At 35.0% G+C, this 17,219-nt stretch overlaps 1 protein-coding gene across 5 annotated transcripts in view; it reads left to right on the top strand.

Moving 5' to 3' along the window:
- Window positions 1-16,723, top strand: part of EYA1 (EYA transcriptional coactivator and phosphatase 1) — a 357,490-nt gene extending 340,767 nt beyond the window's left edge. For all 5 annotated transcript variants that reach the window (XM_073892885.1, XM_073892887.1, XM_073892886.1 and 2 more), the window contains one exon: window positions 14,828-16,723. In XM_073892885.1, coding sequence (XP_073748986.1) covers window positions 14,828-14,908 — 81 coding nt within the window. In that variant the 3' untranslated portion in view covers window positions 14,909-16,723. The remainder of the gene's footprint in view (window positions 1-14,827) is intronic.
- Window positions 16,724-17,219: the final 496 nt, after the last annotated feature.

The following is a 17,219-nucleotide window of genomic DNA, read 5'->3' as shown; positions in this document are numbered from 1 at the left end:
CAGCATTCAGCACAACACGTGGCCAGCCTTCTTAAGAGAGCCTAAAGATGATTTAATTCACCTTTAGTGCCTCTGAATTCTAATAAAAGCAGAGAAACAGACCCTAATTTTATAAATAATAGATTATTTCACTCATACCCATTGATACACAGTGTGCCCAGGATTACATGCTTCCCCAAGTAGGATCAGTGGAAATGGAAACCCACACACACTTCAGATCTAATAGAGGCTGATGCAAAGCTGCATTTGCCATATAACCACTAGTTCTGACATTCCAACTTTACCAGTGGGCAACCACCATGATCATTAGGTACATCTGTCATCCCTTTGGGCTGTTTTCGTAAAATGAAATTTTTCCCAGACTAAATTAGAATACCCAAAACTCAACCCCAGAGAGTGAAAGAGGATGCTTGATTGGGAATCCAGACTCAAGTCTTCTTCCTGGGAAAAGCCTCTGGAATCCTCCATGCCATTCCTAGACAGGACTTCCTAGTGGCTAGCAGGATAGATGTGCACATTTTCAGCAGCATAGAAATGAAGAGCCACATCTCATGCCCCTGTAGCCCAGGGCCAAAGATGTCAATCTGCCCACATGGCTGGTTGTCCTCCCTCGAGTAGTCACCAAAAAGTTTAGCTTCAGAAGGTTGCCAAAATGTGGCTTTCTAGCTTGTGGTAGGCAGAAGGATGCTTATAAAAGTGATGACTTAAAATGCAAGGAATCCTTTGGGCCCTAGCAAGGCTTCTGTGTGGGTAAGTCGCTTCCTAAACCTTTCAGAGTAGCAGGTTTCTTAGATGTTCATCATGGGTGAACATAACATGGAAAAGGTAAAGGAATTCTTGGTTTGATATTAGAACTGGAAGTGGTACTGGGGCTAAGAGTTTTTGCTCTCTCTGCAGAACAGTGAAAACTGTTTCCACTGTTTACCTTTGGATGTGTTATTCTTTTTATTTGGGACAAACACACCTGTTCCAAAAAGAATTAGGCAGCTGCCTATGAAGAACATCCTCTTTGGATTTTTTGACTGTGAATGATTGTTCTTAGCTTCAGCTCTCTGGTTTGATGTTGTGGGATGAGTATATGTGGTAAGGGTCCGATAGTGTGTGTTACAGACAAACTCTTTGCACCTTGAGGCTTACCAGTGTGGGAACTCTGACAAAATTGTGACCAGGAGTTATAAGACTGTTTATTGTGTATGTACAACATACGGATTTTTCAGAAGGTTCAGATTCCTGACAATCTCGCAGAAAATTCAGATGTCATCAATCTATCATCCACAGTGACGAACTGACCATTCCTTTCTTATATTCTATCTAACCTTATTAGTTCAGCTAGTATTTAAATAGCAGTATTTTGTGCATGAGTTAAGCAATAGGGATCTAATAATTCACAAGAGAGGAGTTTTTCTAAGTGGACTTCACAGAAATAGAGAATATTTAACTTAGGAAAAATGCTTAATTTAGGGGAAAGAGAATACTATTCAGCAATATCCCATTTTAAAAACTATATATAAAATTCAAGCTAAAGAAATAAATTAAGAGATGGTTATCCATGCTGTCAAAGGATTAATAATCATAATGGTGAGAAAAAAGAATTGCTATCAGTTATAAAGCCCTTATTGTGTCCCACACTCTCTTTTAGGCACTTCTTACCCATTATCTCATTAAATCCTCATCATAATTCAATGAGGAAAGAGTCCTTCGACTCACTTTATATATGAGAAAACCAAGGTTCAGGAAGGTGAATAATTCGGCCAAGATCACATAACTTGGAAGTAGCCAAACTAAGATTTGAAGCTAATTATATCTGTGAGATGGAGCACAAAGTTCCTTTAAATTATAAACTTGATTTACATATCCTAAATATTATTTGTTTAAAAAAGAATTTTCATGCTTATTTTTTAAATTATTAGAATAAAGTGTGCAATATTTGCTTCTTTCCTTTTGGGAGGCAGATAGAACTGTTTAAATGTTCTCTTTCTCCTAAGTTTACATTCATGATTAAAATTTTAAAAATAAATCATCGATTCTGATATTATAGCTTGTGAGCATTTTAGATTATTAAATAAAATAGTGAACCAGTCAAGTTCTGCAAGTTTGAGCACTGTTTTGCAAAATCAAAACATTTTGCAGTTTTTCTAAATCAATTTTAACCATTTAGCTTGTCTCTCCTAGTTTCCTAAGTCCTTTTAAAAATCTAATTGAACATTCTTTCTTTTTCCCCTGTAGAGATGTCTTTCATCTCTCTAAATAATGTTCTTTTGCTTGAGGTAGTTACTTTTTTCACGCTCAGAAATGAAACCAGTAAGTATTCTGCCAGTCGCCTATTTCGGTATGGTCAATCGAAGTCTGTTCTGTCATCTTTGTTCTCTTTGCCAATATAGTCCCAGGGCTTTCAGTAATTTTATCTAATTCTATAATTTATATCATTAAAACACACCCCATCAGAAGTTGAAAATACCTTTGTTTATTTAAAAGAACAGCTTTCTTCCAAAAAGATCACATGAAAGAGTTTTCTGCAAGCACCTCTTTGTTCCTGGAAAGACTGCAGAGAATGTGAGCGGAGCCATCTACCTATGGATAACTTTCTCTGACCTGGATCTTTTGTTGTCAAGATCTGCCAGGCTTCCTTTTTTATCATAGGATTCCATGTTTCCCTAATACAACATATTTTGTGTGACAATGATAGGCATATGTATGATTTTTAAAAAGTCAAAATGTAAGTAATAGTCTTCTGCATACCAACAGCAGTTTTTGATTCTAGAGTAAAAGTGGCCTTGTTTTAGAACTCCACAACTCAACTAAACTTACTTTATTTACTTTTCAGAGAAATACTTAAAATAAATCGCTTGTGAACACCAGGGAGAAAATGGCAGGCATCCATTATTCTGCATAATGGCAAAGGCTTCATCAATAAATGTCCATTTCATTCATTCATTCATTTTTTTTAAAGTAGAGCTGACACACACTGTTACATTAGGTTCAGATGTACAGCACAGTTATTCCACAACTCTATACAATATACTGTGCTCCTTAGAAGGGTAGCTACCATCTGTCACCATACAACACTATTAAAATACCATTGATTATATTCCCTTGCTGTACCTTTGATCACCATGACTTATTCATTCCATAACTGGAAGCCAGTACCTCCCACTCTGCTTCATCTATTCTGCCCATCCCCATCCCCACCCCCACCCTTGTTACCTCTGGCAACCACCAGTATATTATCTGAATTTATGGGGCTGTTTCAGCTTTTCTGTTTGTTCATTTATAGGTTTTGTTTTTTAGATTCCACATGTAAGAGAAATCATATGGCATTTGTCTTTCTCTGACCTACTGCACTTAGCATAATACCCTCTAGATCTATCCATGTTGCCACAAATGGTAAGATCTCACTTTGTTTGTGGGTGAGTAATATTCCTTACTATATATACCACATCTTCTTAATCCATTCATCTATCAGTGGACACTGAGGTTGCTTCCATATCCTGGCTATTGGAAATAATGCTGCAATAAACATGGGGATGCATATATCTTTTTGAATTAGTGTTTTTGTTTTCTTTGGGTGAATAGTGATGGAATTACTGGATCATATATCTTGTATTTTTAATTTTTTTTGAGGAACCTCCATACTGTTTTCCACAGAGATTGCAGAAATTTACATTCCCACCAACAGTGCATGAGGGTTTCTTTTTCTCTACATTCTCGCCAACACTTACTTCTTGTCTTTTTGATACTAGCCATTCTAATTGTTATAAGGTAATAGATCATTGTGGTTTTCATTTGCATTTCCCTGATGATTAGTGATGTACTGAGCATCTTTTGATGTGTCTAATTGTCATCTGTAGGTCTTCTTTGGAAAAATGTATATTCAGGTCCTCTGAATAAATAACAAATTTGTTTTTTAGGTGTTGGCTTATATAAGTTCTTTATATATTTTGGATACCAACCCTTTATCAGATATATCATTTGCAAATATCTTCTCCCATTCAGTTGGTTCCCTTTTCATTTTGTTGATGGGTCCCTTTGCTCTGCAAAAAGCTTTTTATTTTGGTGTGGTCCCAATAGTTTTTGCTTTTGTTTCCCTTGCCTGAGGAGACATCATCTAGCAAAATGTTGCTAAGGCTGATGTCAGAGAGATTACTACCTATGTTTTCTTCCAGGACTGTGATGGTTTCAGGTCTCACATTCAAGTCGTTCATCCATTTTGAGTTTATTTTTGTGTATGGTATAAGAAAGTGGTCTAGTTTTATTCTTTTACATGTAATGGTCCAATGTCCCCAGCACCGTTTATTGAAGAGACTGCCATTTCCCTACTGTATATTCTTGACTCCTTTGTTGCAGATTAATTGACCATATACATATGGGTTTATTTCTGGGCGATTTTGTTCCATTTATCTATGTGTTTGTTTTTGTGCCAGCACCATACTATTTTGATTACTACAGCTTTATAGTATACCTTGAAATCTAAGATTGCAATACCTCCAGCTCTGTTCTTCTGAGACTGCTTTGGCTACTCAGGGTCTTTTGTGGTTTCATACAAAGTTTAGTACCATTTGTTCTAGTTCTGTGAAAAAATGCTATTGGTATTTCACTATTGATTGCACTGAATCTGTAGATTGCTTGGGATAGTGTGGGAATTTTAACAATATTAATTCTTTGAATCCATGACCATGGAATATCTTTTCATTTGTGTCATCTTTAATTTCTTTCATCAGTGTTTTATAGTTTGCAGGTATAATTCACTCATCTTCTTGATTAGGTTTATTCCTAAGTATTTTATCTTTTTGGTGCAATTATAAATGGAATTGTTTTCTTAATTTCTTTTTGCTACTTCATTATAAGTTCTAATACTTTTTTGCATGGGCCCTTAAGGTTTTCTATGTATAGTATCATGTCATCTGCAAATAGTGACACTTTCCTTTCTCTTTACCGATTTGGATGGCTTTTATTTCTTATCTCATTACTGCAGCTAGGACTTCTATTTTATTCTATTTATTTATCTTTTATTTTAATTATTCTACATTGAATAAGAGTGATAAAAATGGATATCTTGTTCCTGATTTTAGAAGAAAAGCTCCCAGTCTTTTACCATATAGTGTGATGTTTGCTGTGGTTTATCATATATGGCCTTTGTTATATGGAGGTATATTCCTCTGAATCTACTTTGTTGAGTTTTTATCATGAATGGATGTTGAATTTTGTCAAATGCTTTTTCTGCATCTATTGAGATTGCAAATTGAGATAATTTTTATCCTTGATTTTGTTAATGTGGTGTATCACTTTGATTTCCAGAAATTGAAGCATCCTTGCATTCATGGAACAAATCATACTTGATCATGGTGAAAGATCCTTTTAACGTATTGTTGAGTGTGATTTGCTAATTTTTACTGAGGATTTTTACATTTATGTTCATCAGGGATATTGGCCTGTAGTTGTTTGGTTTGGTTTGGTTTGGTTTTTAAGTAGTGTCTTTGCCTGGTTTTGGTATCAGGGTAATGCTGGTCTGTAGAAAGTATTTGGAAGCTTTTCTTCCTCTCTATTGAATACTTTCAGAAGAATACGTATTAACTTTTCTTTAAATGTTTGATAGATTACTCACTTCAGCAGCACATAAACTAAAATTGGAACAATAAATGTTTAATAGAATTCACCTATAAGTCCATCTGGTCCTGAACATTTATTTGTTGGAAATTTTTTATTACTGATTCAATTTCATTACTAGTAATTGGTCTGTTCAGATTTTCTATTTCTTCCTGATCGTTTTTAGATTATATATTTCTAGGAATTTATCCATTTCTTCTTCATTGTCCAATTTGTTGGCATATGACTTTACATAGTAGTCTCTAATAATACACTGTATTTATGGTGTAGGTTGTTAATTCTCTTCTTTCATTCCTGATTTTATTTATGGGAGTCTTCGTTTTGTTTTTTTGGGTTTTTTTGATGTGTCTGACTAAAGGTTTGTCAATTTTGTTTAACTTTTCCAAGATCCAGCTCTTGGTTTCATTGATCTTTTCTATTTTTTTAAGTCTATTTTATTATTTCCACTTTGACCTTTATTATTTCCTTCCATCTACACACTGGGCTTTGTACTTCTTTAAGTGTAAGGTTGGATTATTTATTTGAGATTTTCCTTGTTTCTTGAGGTAGGCCTGAATCACTATAAATTTTCTTCTTGAAACTGCTTTCACTGAGTCCTAAAGATTTTGGACCTTTGTGTTTTTATTTTCACTTGTCTGTGTGTATTTTATATTTCCTCTTTAATTTCTTTATTGACCCATTAGCCTCCACATCATGTTTTTTCCAGCTTTTTTTTTAATTGATTTTAGTTTTATGCCATTGTGGTCTGAAATGATACTTGAAATGATTTTGATCTTCTTAAATTTATTGAGACTTGTTTTGTGGCCCAGCTTATGATCTATCCTGGAGAACATATCAAGTGCACTTGAAACGAATATGTATTCTATGGTTTTTGGATGGAATGTTCTATATATATCCGTTAAATCCATTGAGTCTAACATGTCATTCAGAGCCACTGTTTCCTTGTTGATTTTCTGTCTGGATGATCTATCCATTCATGTAAGGGGGATGTTAAAGCCCTCTACTATTATTGTATTACTGTCCTTTTTTTCCCTTCTGTGTCTGTTAATAGTTGTGTTATGTATTTAGGTGCTCCAATGTTGGACGCATAGATATTTATAATTATTATATCCTCTTGTTGGATTGATCTCTTTAAGACTATGTAATGCCCGTCTTTGTCTCTTGTTACAGTCTTTGTTTTAAGGTCTATTTTTGTCTGATATAACTGTTGCTACCCCAGCTTTTTAATTTATTTCCTTTTGCATGGGATATCTTTTTCCATCCCTTTACTTTCAGCCTGTATGTGTCTTTAGGTCTGAAGTGAGTCTCTTGTAGACAACGTATAGATGGGTCTTGTTTTTTATCCATTCCTTCACCCTGTGTCTTTTGGTTGGAGCATTTAGACCATTTAAAGTAATTATTGATAGACTTACTGCCATTTTGTTCATTGATTTCTGGCTGTGTTTGTAATTTTTTCTGTTCATATGTTCTTTTGCTCTCTTTCCTTGTGTGTGATTGATGGATTTTTTTAATGCTACATTTGGCTCTGTTTCTCTTTCTTTCTTGTCTATTATTGGTCTTGGGTTTTTGGTTACCATGAGGTTTATATATAATATCCCAAGTATATAGCAGCCTATATTAGATTGATGGTCAGTTAAAATCAAACACATTCTAAAAGAACTTGATTTTTAATTCCATGTTTTATGTACATGTTGTCATAGTTTACATCTTTTTATTTTGTGAGTCCCAATGAGGTCTACACCATGAAACATAATTAAAATGGCAAAGTTTAAAGAGAAATTTTTAAAGGCAGCAAGAGAGAAGCAGTTAGTTACATACAAGGGAAACCCCATATTACTAAATAAATAAGTGCCTATTTGGTGTGTTCATGGAGGAGGTGGGTTCAGGGTCTTCCTGCATTGCCATCTGTACTAGAGAAACTCAAAAAATGTCCATTTTAAATGTGAACTCCAAAATTTGCTGAAATCCAAGATGAAATGGAGAATCTGATTAATATTGCTCAACTCTAAGCTTGAGAAAAATGAGAGCTGCTTTTGAAAAAAAAAATAACATTTTTAATGAATTTTTTTGCTTATAGGAGACGTGGGGATTACTAACACCACATACAGTGAATTTTATTCTAAAGCCATTTCACTTAGTACTTAATGAGAACATTATGTATGACAGGTCTTGAAATGGATTTCGCCTTTGTTCTTAATTCACTGCTGTCTAGAGTAGGAGCAGATATGCAAATAATAAAAGAGCAATGCTGTCTAATAAATTTTTAGAATAATCTATCTTCCAAGATATTTTTATTTATAATTTAGGAAGTATTTGTACCTCCATATGCAAATTTTCTAGAGATAATATGAAAGCAAAGCTATGTTCTTTATTTTTTTATACAAATGATAACTATACACTTTTTTCTGTACCTGCCTTTTTTTTTTTTTTTTACAATATATCCTGGCAGTCATTCCATATCAGTACATGGAGTTTTGTAGCTCTAATTCTTTTAAATGGCATCATTGACATTCTAGTATTTGGATGTGCTACACTTCAGTGAGTCCCTTGGGGCTGAACATTTAGGTGGTTTCCCATATTTACTATTACAATCAGTTCTGTAGTGAATGGGCTTTATGTGATTCATGCATGGGCAAGTATATCTATGGGATAAATTCCTTGAAGTACAATATCTGAGCCAAAGGTTATGTCCTTTTGTGGTTTTTAACATTTTATTAATATATTCTTCAGCAAAATCCAAATTACATGTGAATGTCCATGAACCCAGGTTTTTATGTTAATGATTTTATGTATAACTAGAAGGGATAAATGCAAAACACTATATGAGGAGGAAAGGTAACAAAAGGATTTGGAAAGTTGCATATGTGGACAAGAGAAGCAGGAAGGATGTGTCATTTTCCCATTAGGGAAATATTTTGGTTCTAATCACCCAAAAATGTGTGCTACTTTCCAAGATTTTGGCTTTAGTATCCATTTCTCTCAGTATATGCACAATCTTGATAAACTAATAATATACTCATCAGTTTCAGCTATACCTTTCTGTTAATATTTTCGGTTAGCTCTGTTTTTAGTCCCATGACTCTAGTTACCTGATGGAGTATTTCCACTTAGGCATCCTATGTCATCCCATCTGAATATCAGTTAATAAACTAACTCAGTTCACCCCTTAAATTTGCCTTGGTGTTTTCCTCCTCCAATCCATCACCTATTTCCACTGTCCCTTGGCATAATTTCTCTGCTGTTGGCCAGCCACACCTCCAATCCATCCTTCCTAGTTAGATATTCCAAGTGCTTCTACATGGAAAAATCTCCTTCCTTATTAGTCTTTGTTATGAACATACCATTCCAGCCCCATCACCTCCATACTAAATGCTCTGTTCATCCCACCTATCAGCCTTGTTATATACCATCTCCTGACTGGGAGTCCCATCTCTTTCCCATCTACCTAATCAGCTTTGCTTCAAATTCATTGCAGGCCCAACTTCAAATTCAATGCAGGCCCAACTTACTCTCTCTAGCTTACAACCAAGCTCTCCTCTCTCTGAATATATTCATTGATTTGTTGTTTTATTGAAATATAATTGGTAGACATCACTATATAAGTTTGAGAAGGTTACAGCATAATGATTTCAATTACATATATTGTGAAGTGATTGCCCCAATAAGTTTATTTAACATCTATCATCATAGCTACAAAAGTGTTTTTTTTTAATGTTTTTCCTTATGCTGAGAAGCCTGAGGATCTACTCCTAAATTTCAAATATACTATAAAAGCAGTGTTATTTATCTTACAACCAGAACTTTCTATCTTTCAGTCACCCTCATCCAGTTCCCCCACCCCTGTGTCTGGTAACCACAACTCCAATCTTTTTTCTTCCTATGAGTTTGGGGTTTGGGTTTTTTGTTTGTTTGTTTGTTTTTAGATTCTACCTGTAAGTGAGATCATACAGTATTTATCTTTCTCTGACTTATTTTATTTGGTGTAAGATCTATCCATCTTGTTGCAAATGGTAAGATTTTCTTTTTTATGGTTGAATAATATTCCATTATATATAGATGCCACAAGTCTTTTATCCATTCATTCATCAGTGGACACAGGTTGTCTCTGTGTCTTGGCTATTATGAATAATGCTGCAATGAACATAAGGGTACAGATACCTCTTCAACAATGTTTTTGTTTCCTTTGGATATATACCCAGAAGTGGAATTGCTGGATCATAGGGTAATTCCTTTTTTTTTTTTTTTTTTTTTACATTCCCACCAGCAGTACGCAAGGGTTCTCTTTTCTCCACAGCCTCACCAGCATGTTAACTCTTGTCCTTTTCATAATGGCTATTCTCACAAGTGTGTGGTGAGTTCTCATTGTGGTTTTGGCTTGCAATTCCCAGATTAGTGATGTTGAGCATCTTTTCATGTACCTTTTGGCTGTCAGTATATCTTCTTTGGAAAAATGATATTTAGGTTCCCTGCCCATTTTTGTTTTGCTACTGATTTGTATGAGTTTATTGTATATTTTGGATATTAATCCCTTATCCAGTATATGGTTTACAAATATTCTTCCCCATGCTTTAGACTGTCTTTCCATTTTGTTGATCATTTCTTTTGCTATGCAGAAGTTTATTTTCAATGCAGTCCATTTGTTTTTTTGCTTGTGCTTTAGGTGTCATATCCCCAAAAAAATCATTGCCAAGACCCATGTCAAGGAGCTTTTTTCCTATGTTTTCTTCTAGGAGTTTTCTGATTTCTGGTCTTACTTACATTTAAGTCTTTAATCCATTTTGAGTTAATTTGTGAGTGGTATAAAATAGGGATCGAGTTTCATTCATTTATGTGTTTGCAGCCGATTTCCTCAGGACCATTTATTGAAGAGGCTGCCTTTTCTCCACTGAGTGCTCTTGGCTCCATTGTCAAATATTATGTGACCATATATATGTGGTTTATTTCTGGGTGGTTGATTCTGTTTCATTGATCTATGTGTCCATTTTTAGGCCAGTAATATACTGTTTTTATTACCATAGCTTTATAATATACCTTGAATTCAGGATTGAAATCAGGATTGCTCTGGCCATTTGGGGTTATCTGCAGTTGCATGTAAATTTTATGTTTGTTTTTTCTACTTCTCTAAAAAATGCCACTGAAATCTTGGTAGGGATTGCATTGAATCTATGGGTGGTTTTGGGTAGGATGGACATTTAAGCAGTATTAATTCTTCTAATTCATGAACATGGATACCTTTCCATTTGTGTATGTATTTAGTTTCTTTCATTAATGTCTTTTGTTTTTTAGTGTAGCTATTTTCCTTGGTTAAATTAATTCCTAACTTATTTTTTACAAGTCATTTGGCATTAGTGCAGAGAAATACTACTGATTTTTGTATGTTAATTTTGTATCCTGTAACTTCACTGAATTTGTTGGTTAGCTAACACTTCTGTGGAGTCTTAGGATTTTCTATATATAAAATCATGTCATCTGCAAATAGTTTTTCATCCTTTTCAATTCTAATGCCTCTTTTTTCTTGCCTGCTGGTTGTTGTCAATGGGGGCATATATGGGTCATGTAGATTATTTTATATATCTGCAGTCGCTACAATATTCAAGTCATAGACTTTATTAAACCTACAAGCAACCTTGAGTCATTTCCCCTAAACCTTCATTTTACAGATAAATAAACCAGGACTCCAGAAAAACTGTCATAATTCAAAATCATATAATGTCAGAGTTGAGAGTATAACCCAGTTCTCATCCTGACACCTGCTTTTCTTTTGCCACCATATCTCTCTGACTTCATATAATATTTGTTTCAGGCTTAATACTGAGGTGGAAAAAAATTGTTTTCTTTGCACCCAATTGTGCTGGGAAGCTCTTATACATTCATAAGATCTTTGCATCAGTATGTGGTGAATTAGGGAAAATAGTAGTTCTAATTATCTGTGAACATGACTTTCCTCTCCCCTACATTGTTTTCTTATAATGACTCACTTAATATTAAATATACATTTCTTAAAGTAGAAGCCTAATAATTTTTGTAAGAATGGAGCTGATTATAACAGAGATCATATTACCCTTCATGTTATGAAATAGTGCTGAGGATGGAGTTGTTGTTCTTGTGTGGGAATGTTCCCAGAGACTATCTGTTCCCTTTCATATACACCTAAGGTTTGCCAGTTATTACTGTAGAACCTTTTGCACTTTGGCTCAAATGAATGACCCCATCTTCACTGTATTATAATGAGTTGGGTCTGTAATATGCCACAGGCATATTTCATCATTTGAATTTGTTTCAGGGTGCCACTTGATCATGTGGTTCTTAATAATACTGTACAGGAAGATAGAAGCTATTAGTTAACTCCAGGGCTTTTTGTGAATAACCTCACCTTTCCATAATTTGTTTTGAGAATAGTTTAAAACAGTTTATATTACATGTACTCTGGGCTGGAATCAACTCCTACACCTGTAAAGAAAAGACACATAACCATTGTATGATTTTGTTTACTATGGAATTAAATCCCTAATTTTTATCTTAACCATGTACCAAAGAATTAGTTGGATTTTTTTCAGTTCCCTTTCCAACTTCTCTGCCATTCATTGCATTCTACAGTACATACTGCTGAGTGTACCAATGGCTCTCAAATGTGTTTTGTCACCTATGGGAAACATATCTAACTTCAGATAATCAACATGCAAAGAATTTGGCTGAACTTACTTTGAAAAAAAAGCATCCACTTCTTAACAAGTACTTTTATATGTACTCATGAAGGTAGTTGTCCTGAAAGTTTCTGGACAGCTATCTGAAGAGCCTTAAGCATTCTCTGCTACATCCTGAAATAACAGAGCAACAGAACTATTCTACAGCTCCCTTTATTCAGTTGTTCATGAGAAGCAGTTTTGGGGAAGGGCAACAAATCTTTGGGCAAATTAGAAATAAAGGAATATTAAAATAGAAGTTAGTAGATGGCTAAATATACAAGAATGCTGTATAATAGTTGAAAACTTTTAACATAGTGAACGATTTTCCTTAAAGATATGTCAAAAATGGACTTGAAATTTAGTAAAATGAGCAGGATGCTAAATGGTACATACTATATATACATGATTTCAAATAGGAGTGTGCATATCTAAAAGATATAGAAAAATACTTAAGGACGTTATCTGGGTAGTGGGATTAGAAATGATTTGCATTTCTCTATAAAACTGAAGTTCTACATTATACAAAATATTTTACAGTACACATGGATTTTCATTCTAATAACAAAAAGAAGGAAAGTTTTCTACATTATAAATGCAAACATTTTTCAGATCTGATCTATAATTTTTCAGTGTCCTTCACTCACCAACACAGGAGGGAGTGTGTGTGTGTGTGTGTGTGTTAAGCTGTATACTATGGTGCTGATAATTTGTACAGCTGGATTAAAAGGCCACTGAGAACAGTTAGGAGGCATACAGCATCTGGGCTTAAGATTCAGACCCCTCCTGATGTGATTCAAGGGTTCACTCCCTACCAGATGTTATTTAAACCTCTCTTCTCCTCCAAGACTCAAGTTTTTTCATCAGTGAAATCGTGATGGTAATGCCTATCTATCTCTGAGGTTATAGAGAGGCTTGAATCTGAGAATCTATATAAAGTGCTTAGGACAGTGCCTGACAAAATACTCCATAAATTACAGCTATCATTATTATTGATGACCTCCCTGCGGGCCCTGCTCCACGTGGCTTTCTCTCATATATAGCCAGTACCCTAACAATGGAATTCTCCTTCATTCTCTGCCCACTAACACACACAGCCCTCAAGTGCTCTTCTGAATGGTCATCCTTTCATATACGTAGTTTAACTATTACCTCCTCTGGCCAGGAATGTCCCCCAGCTTCCCAGGCGAAGGGAACTGGCTCCTCCTAGTTCTTTCATAACACACAGGTAAAAGCTTGTGATTGTTGAACATTTCTATTTCTCACCCACAGACTACACCATCTCTGCAGATGCAAAAAAGGAGTGAATGAATGCAAAGTAGTATAGTCTGTTTTTCTAGTCAAAAGTTGACAAGTAGATCATCCTGAAACTTTGAAAAGAGATCTTCTAGTACTCCATGCTGGACTATGATTATTGAAAGATAACAAAGATGGATAGGGAGTCCAGAAAGGTCTACATTTGATATTGGACTGTGGTATATGCTTTTAGCAGATTACTGGAGACAAAGGCATTGTTAATAACTAACTTAATAGTTTGCATTCTCAGAATATGACAGTTCTGTGATCTACATCAAAATAGTCCCTTGCTTCCACTTTTAGGTACAGATAAGCCCCCCACCCAAAACTCTTACATCCCACTGTTTGCTTCCATGACAAATTCTCCTGTTAGTCTGATTGTAATTCCTTAGCATTATAATTGCACAATATAGTCAGCTCTTCACACTATTTCTTTGTTGTTGTTTTAAAAAGCTGTTTTTCTATGGGCTAAGTAGAATGTTGTCTTCTGAAAAACAAGGATTACCTTTCCCTTATTTGAAAAAAGATTTTGCGGATGCATAAGTACTTACTATAGAGCCTTGAGAAATAACAGTTTATAATCATGTTTTCATCCTTCGTGGATGAGGTAATCTCTCTTCTTTTCCTGGTTTTCTTATCTCTGGCTAATTCAGGTGTTTTACGAAGATTCTCATCATTTAAACTAGATTTTAAACCAGAAAAAATGTTAGATCGTCATTTAAAATTTTCCCATATGGTAAAGCCATTTTAAGGTCAATGTGAAGAATGCCTAATGGAAATAAATGAAAAAAAGCTGCTTCTTCCATGAGTAAAACTAAGTTTTGAAAAATGTAAAATACTACCACCTAAGGAAAACTGCTTAAACTTTTAGCATTATACAGCTACTGGAGCCATACTTTGAAAGGCAACCGTTTTTTACAAAGTTTCATTCATAGCTATTGTGTTTTATGTAAAGTTTGGAATTGGTATTCAAGTCACAGTATGGATCAACTTCAGAAATATCCATCACTTTCTTAAAAAAAAACAGACTCCAGATTGTATTTTAAAATGCAGTCCAGTAGTCTTAGGGGAGGATTAAGTTTGAATTTTTGTTTTAAACAGATGTGATGTTAAGAAAGATCTTCACGGGCAGTTCTCACAATACTGAGAAAAGGGGATGAGCGTTGAGCGAATTTCAAAAGCAGGGTTAAGGCTTTGTGCTGGGAGCATGGTCTGTCCTCACCATGTGTCTGCCCCTTTGACAGCACGCCATGCCCTTCTGGAGGATCTCCAGTCACTCGGACCTCATGGCCCTCCATCATGCCTTGGAACTGGAGTACCTGTAACAGCCACGTAGCACTTTGGAACCGCACAACTGCCCTGTGACCAGGAACAAATCCAGCAAGCCTGAGTCCTGTGTCAGCGCTGGAGTATCCACCGTAGTGATTTCAACATGTGGACGCACAGCTGCTGGGGGTCTTCACCTCTGCCCTTGCGGTAAATGAAGGACCACACCTATCTCTTCAGAACAGCTGTTGACTCTAGTACTGTGAATCCAGTGAAAATAAGCCATGAGAATGTTCTAGTACAGTGTGATGTGTCTTTGCCACATTCACTACATGGTTCAAACCTGTGAAGAAAGGACCTGCAGACGCTTACATTGTTAGCATCTTCAATGTGACATAAACAGCTTCTCCGGTACAGCAAACTTGATTGCACAACAAAGACTGAAATGTGTTTCTCCAAATACCAGTGAGGGGATTTTCTTGTAAAGAAAGTTTACTTTTTTTGGTGTCTCATACCCAGGGTAATCTGTACATCTCTACTTATTTATGAACAGACTTTTTAAAAACAGCTTTAATTGAGGTATGATTCCAGCACCCTACAATTCACTCAACCAGACTTTTTTGACATCAATCAATTGAAGAGACAATAGCATCATAAGAAGCGATTAAAGGCCTTTGCCTCACGACACAGCAAGTACTTTGAATCTTAGCACATTGCAGAGTAAAGTATGTCTAATTTAAACGTGTAATATGTACATCACTGAGACAATCATGTACAGAGAATTTTGGGTGTAAATTTGTAATAATGGATGATTCTTTTACATATTGTTTAGAAAATGATATTGAAAGGTAGCAATGCCTTGATAGTGAAGTATGAGGCCATGTGCGCACAAGTCATGTGCGGTGCCTTATCAAAGTACTGGGTATAAATATGTAGATAATGGAGTTGGTTTTTGTTTTGTTTTGTTTTTTTAGATAATGTTGTCAAGACCAAAAGCATGGATGTTAATAGAATTTTGTTTTCCAAATTGTCCCATCGGTTTTTTGTTTTGTTTTTTAAAGCTATTAGGAGGACCTTGGTAAAACAAAACAGCAGTGTCTTAAATAATTTGAAAAAAAAAAAGCGGCCTCTTACAACCTCACTTTTTCATTTTCAACACTAATGTATTATATGTAACTACTTGAAAAAAATGATTATGCAAATGCTTCTAGATGATTGATATATTTTATTAATAAAATGGTTCATGAATTGGAGACTAGCAAAGTTTTCGTGTGCTCAGATTATAGGGTCTGCATTTTCTTGCTTAGATAAAGGAGGACATTACTGCATACCTGGAAATCAGCAAAACTTTTTGATCTGTTTTCCTCCACACATCTCCCTAAACCTCACCCTCCCTGGAAAGTTCATTGCAGGCAGTGGACATGGCCCAATACTTATCACCAAGGTTATTCTTCACTTGAATTATGTATAAAGCATAAACCTGGGAAATCAAAATTGTCATCTTCGTTATGCCATAAGACAGTTTCTCCAACAGTGATAAGTTTGGGCACTAGTTTTCATCTAAAACCTTCCCTTGTTATGAAATTACTTTTTGGATGAATTTTAATATTAATTGGGGGAGGGGGAACACCAGCTTTAACCCCAAGTAGCTAAAGAGCTACTCTTATCTTTTCCTTTCTTATCTTGCTGCTAGAATTAGTTGTGAATTTTCCAAATTATTTAACAATCGATTTGGGGTTTTGTTCTTTTTTTGCTTGAAGCAAACAGAAGTTGACAATTTTTTAGCCTTTTCATTTTATGTTTTTGTACTCTGCAGATTGGAAAGACAAAGTTTATCTTGACTTTACTGTATAAAGGTGTGTTGTGTCCACAATTGTGTACAGAAATTTTCTTCATTAATTTTGTGTTTAAATTAATAAAATTGATTTGTGAAGTACTGTAAGCTCCTTGAATGCATTCTCTTATCTCTTGTTTATGGGGAAGTAGGATCTTGGTTACATTAGCATGCTTCTGGTCCAACAAAAGGAAGTGGTATGAAGTAATTGTAGTAATAATGGCTTTATCAGTCCTTGAGGGGACTAAACTAGAAGGGTAACATCTGTTTCTTTGATCACTGTAAGAATAGATGAATAAAAGAGCTCTACAATTCCTCTAAAACTATATATATAAACTGGACCCTCACTTAAATTTACTATAGAACAGAATTCAGCATCAAGAATCTGGATGGCAGAGCATCGATTTAGCCACTTAAATACTGTAGGGATAGTATAAATTAAATAAATAAATAAATAAGCAAGCAGTTTTATCTATAAAGAACACCCACAACAATAAATAAATAAATAAATAAAAAATAAATATAAGCAAGCAAGC

Source organism: Callorhinus ursinus, unplaced genomic scaffold (genome assembly GCF_003265705.2).
Source record: "Callorhinus ursinus isolate GAN/ISIS: 27379988/994484 unplaced genomic scaffold, GSC_fseal_2.0 scaffold5, whole genome shotgun sequence".
Lineage (NCBI taxonomy): Eukaryota > Metazoa > Chordata > Mammalia > Carnivora > Otariidae > Callorhinus > Callorhinus ursinus.
This window is presented reverse-complemented; position numbering and strand designations above follow the sequence as displayed.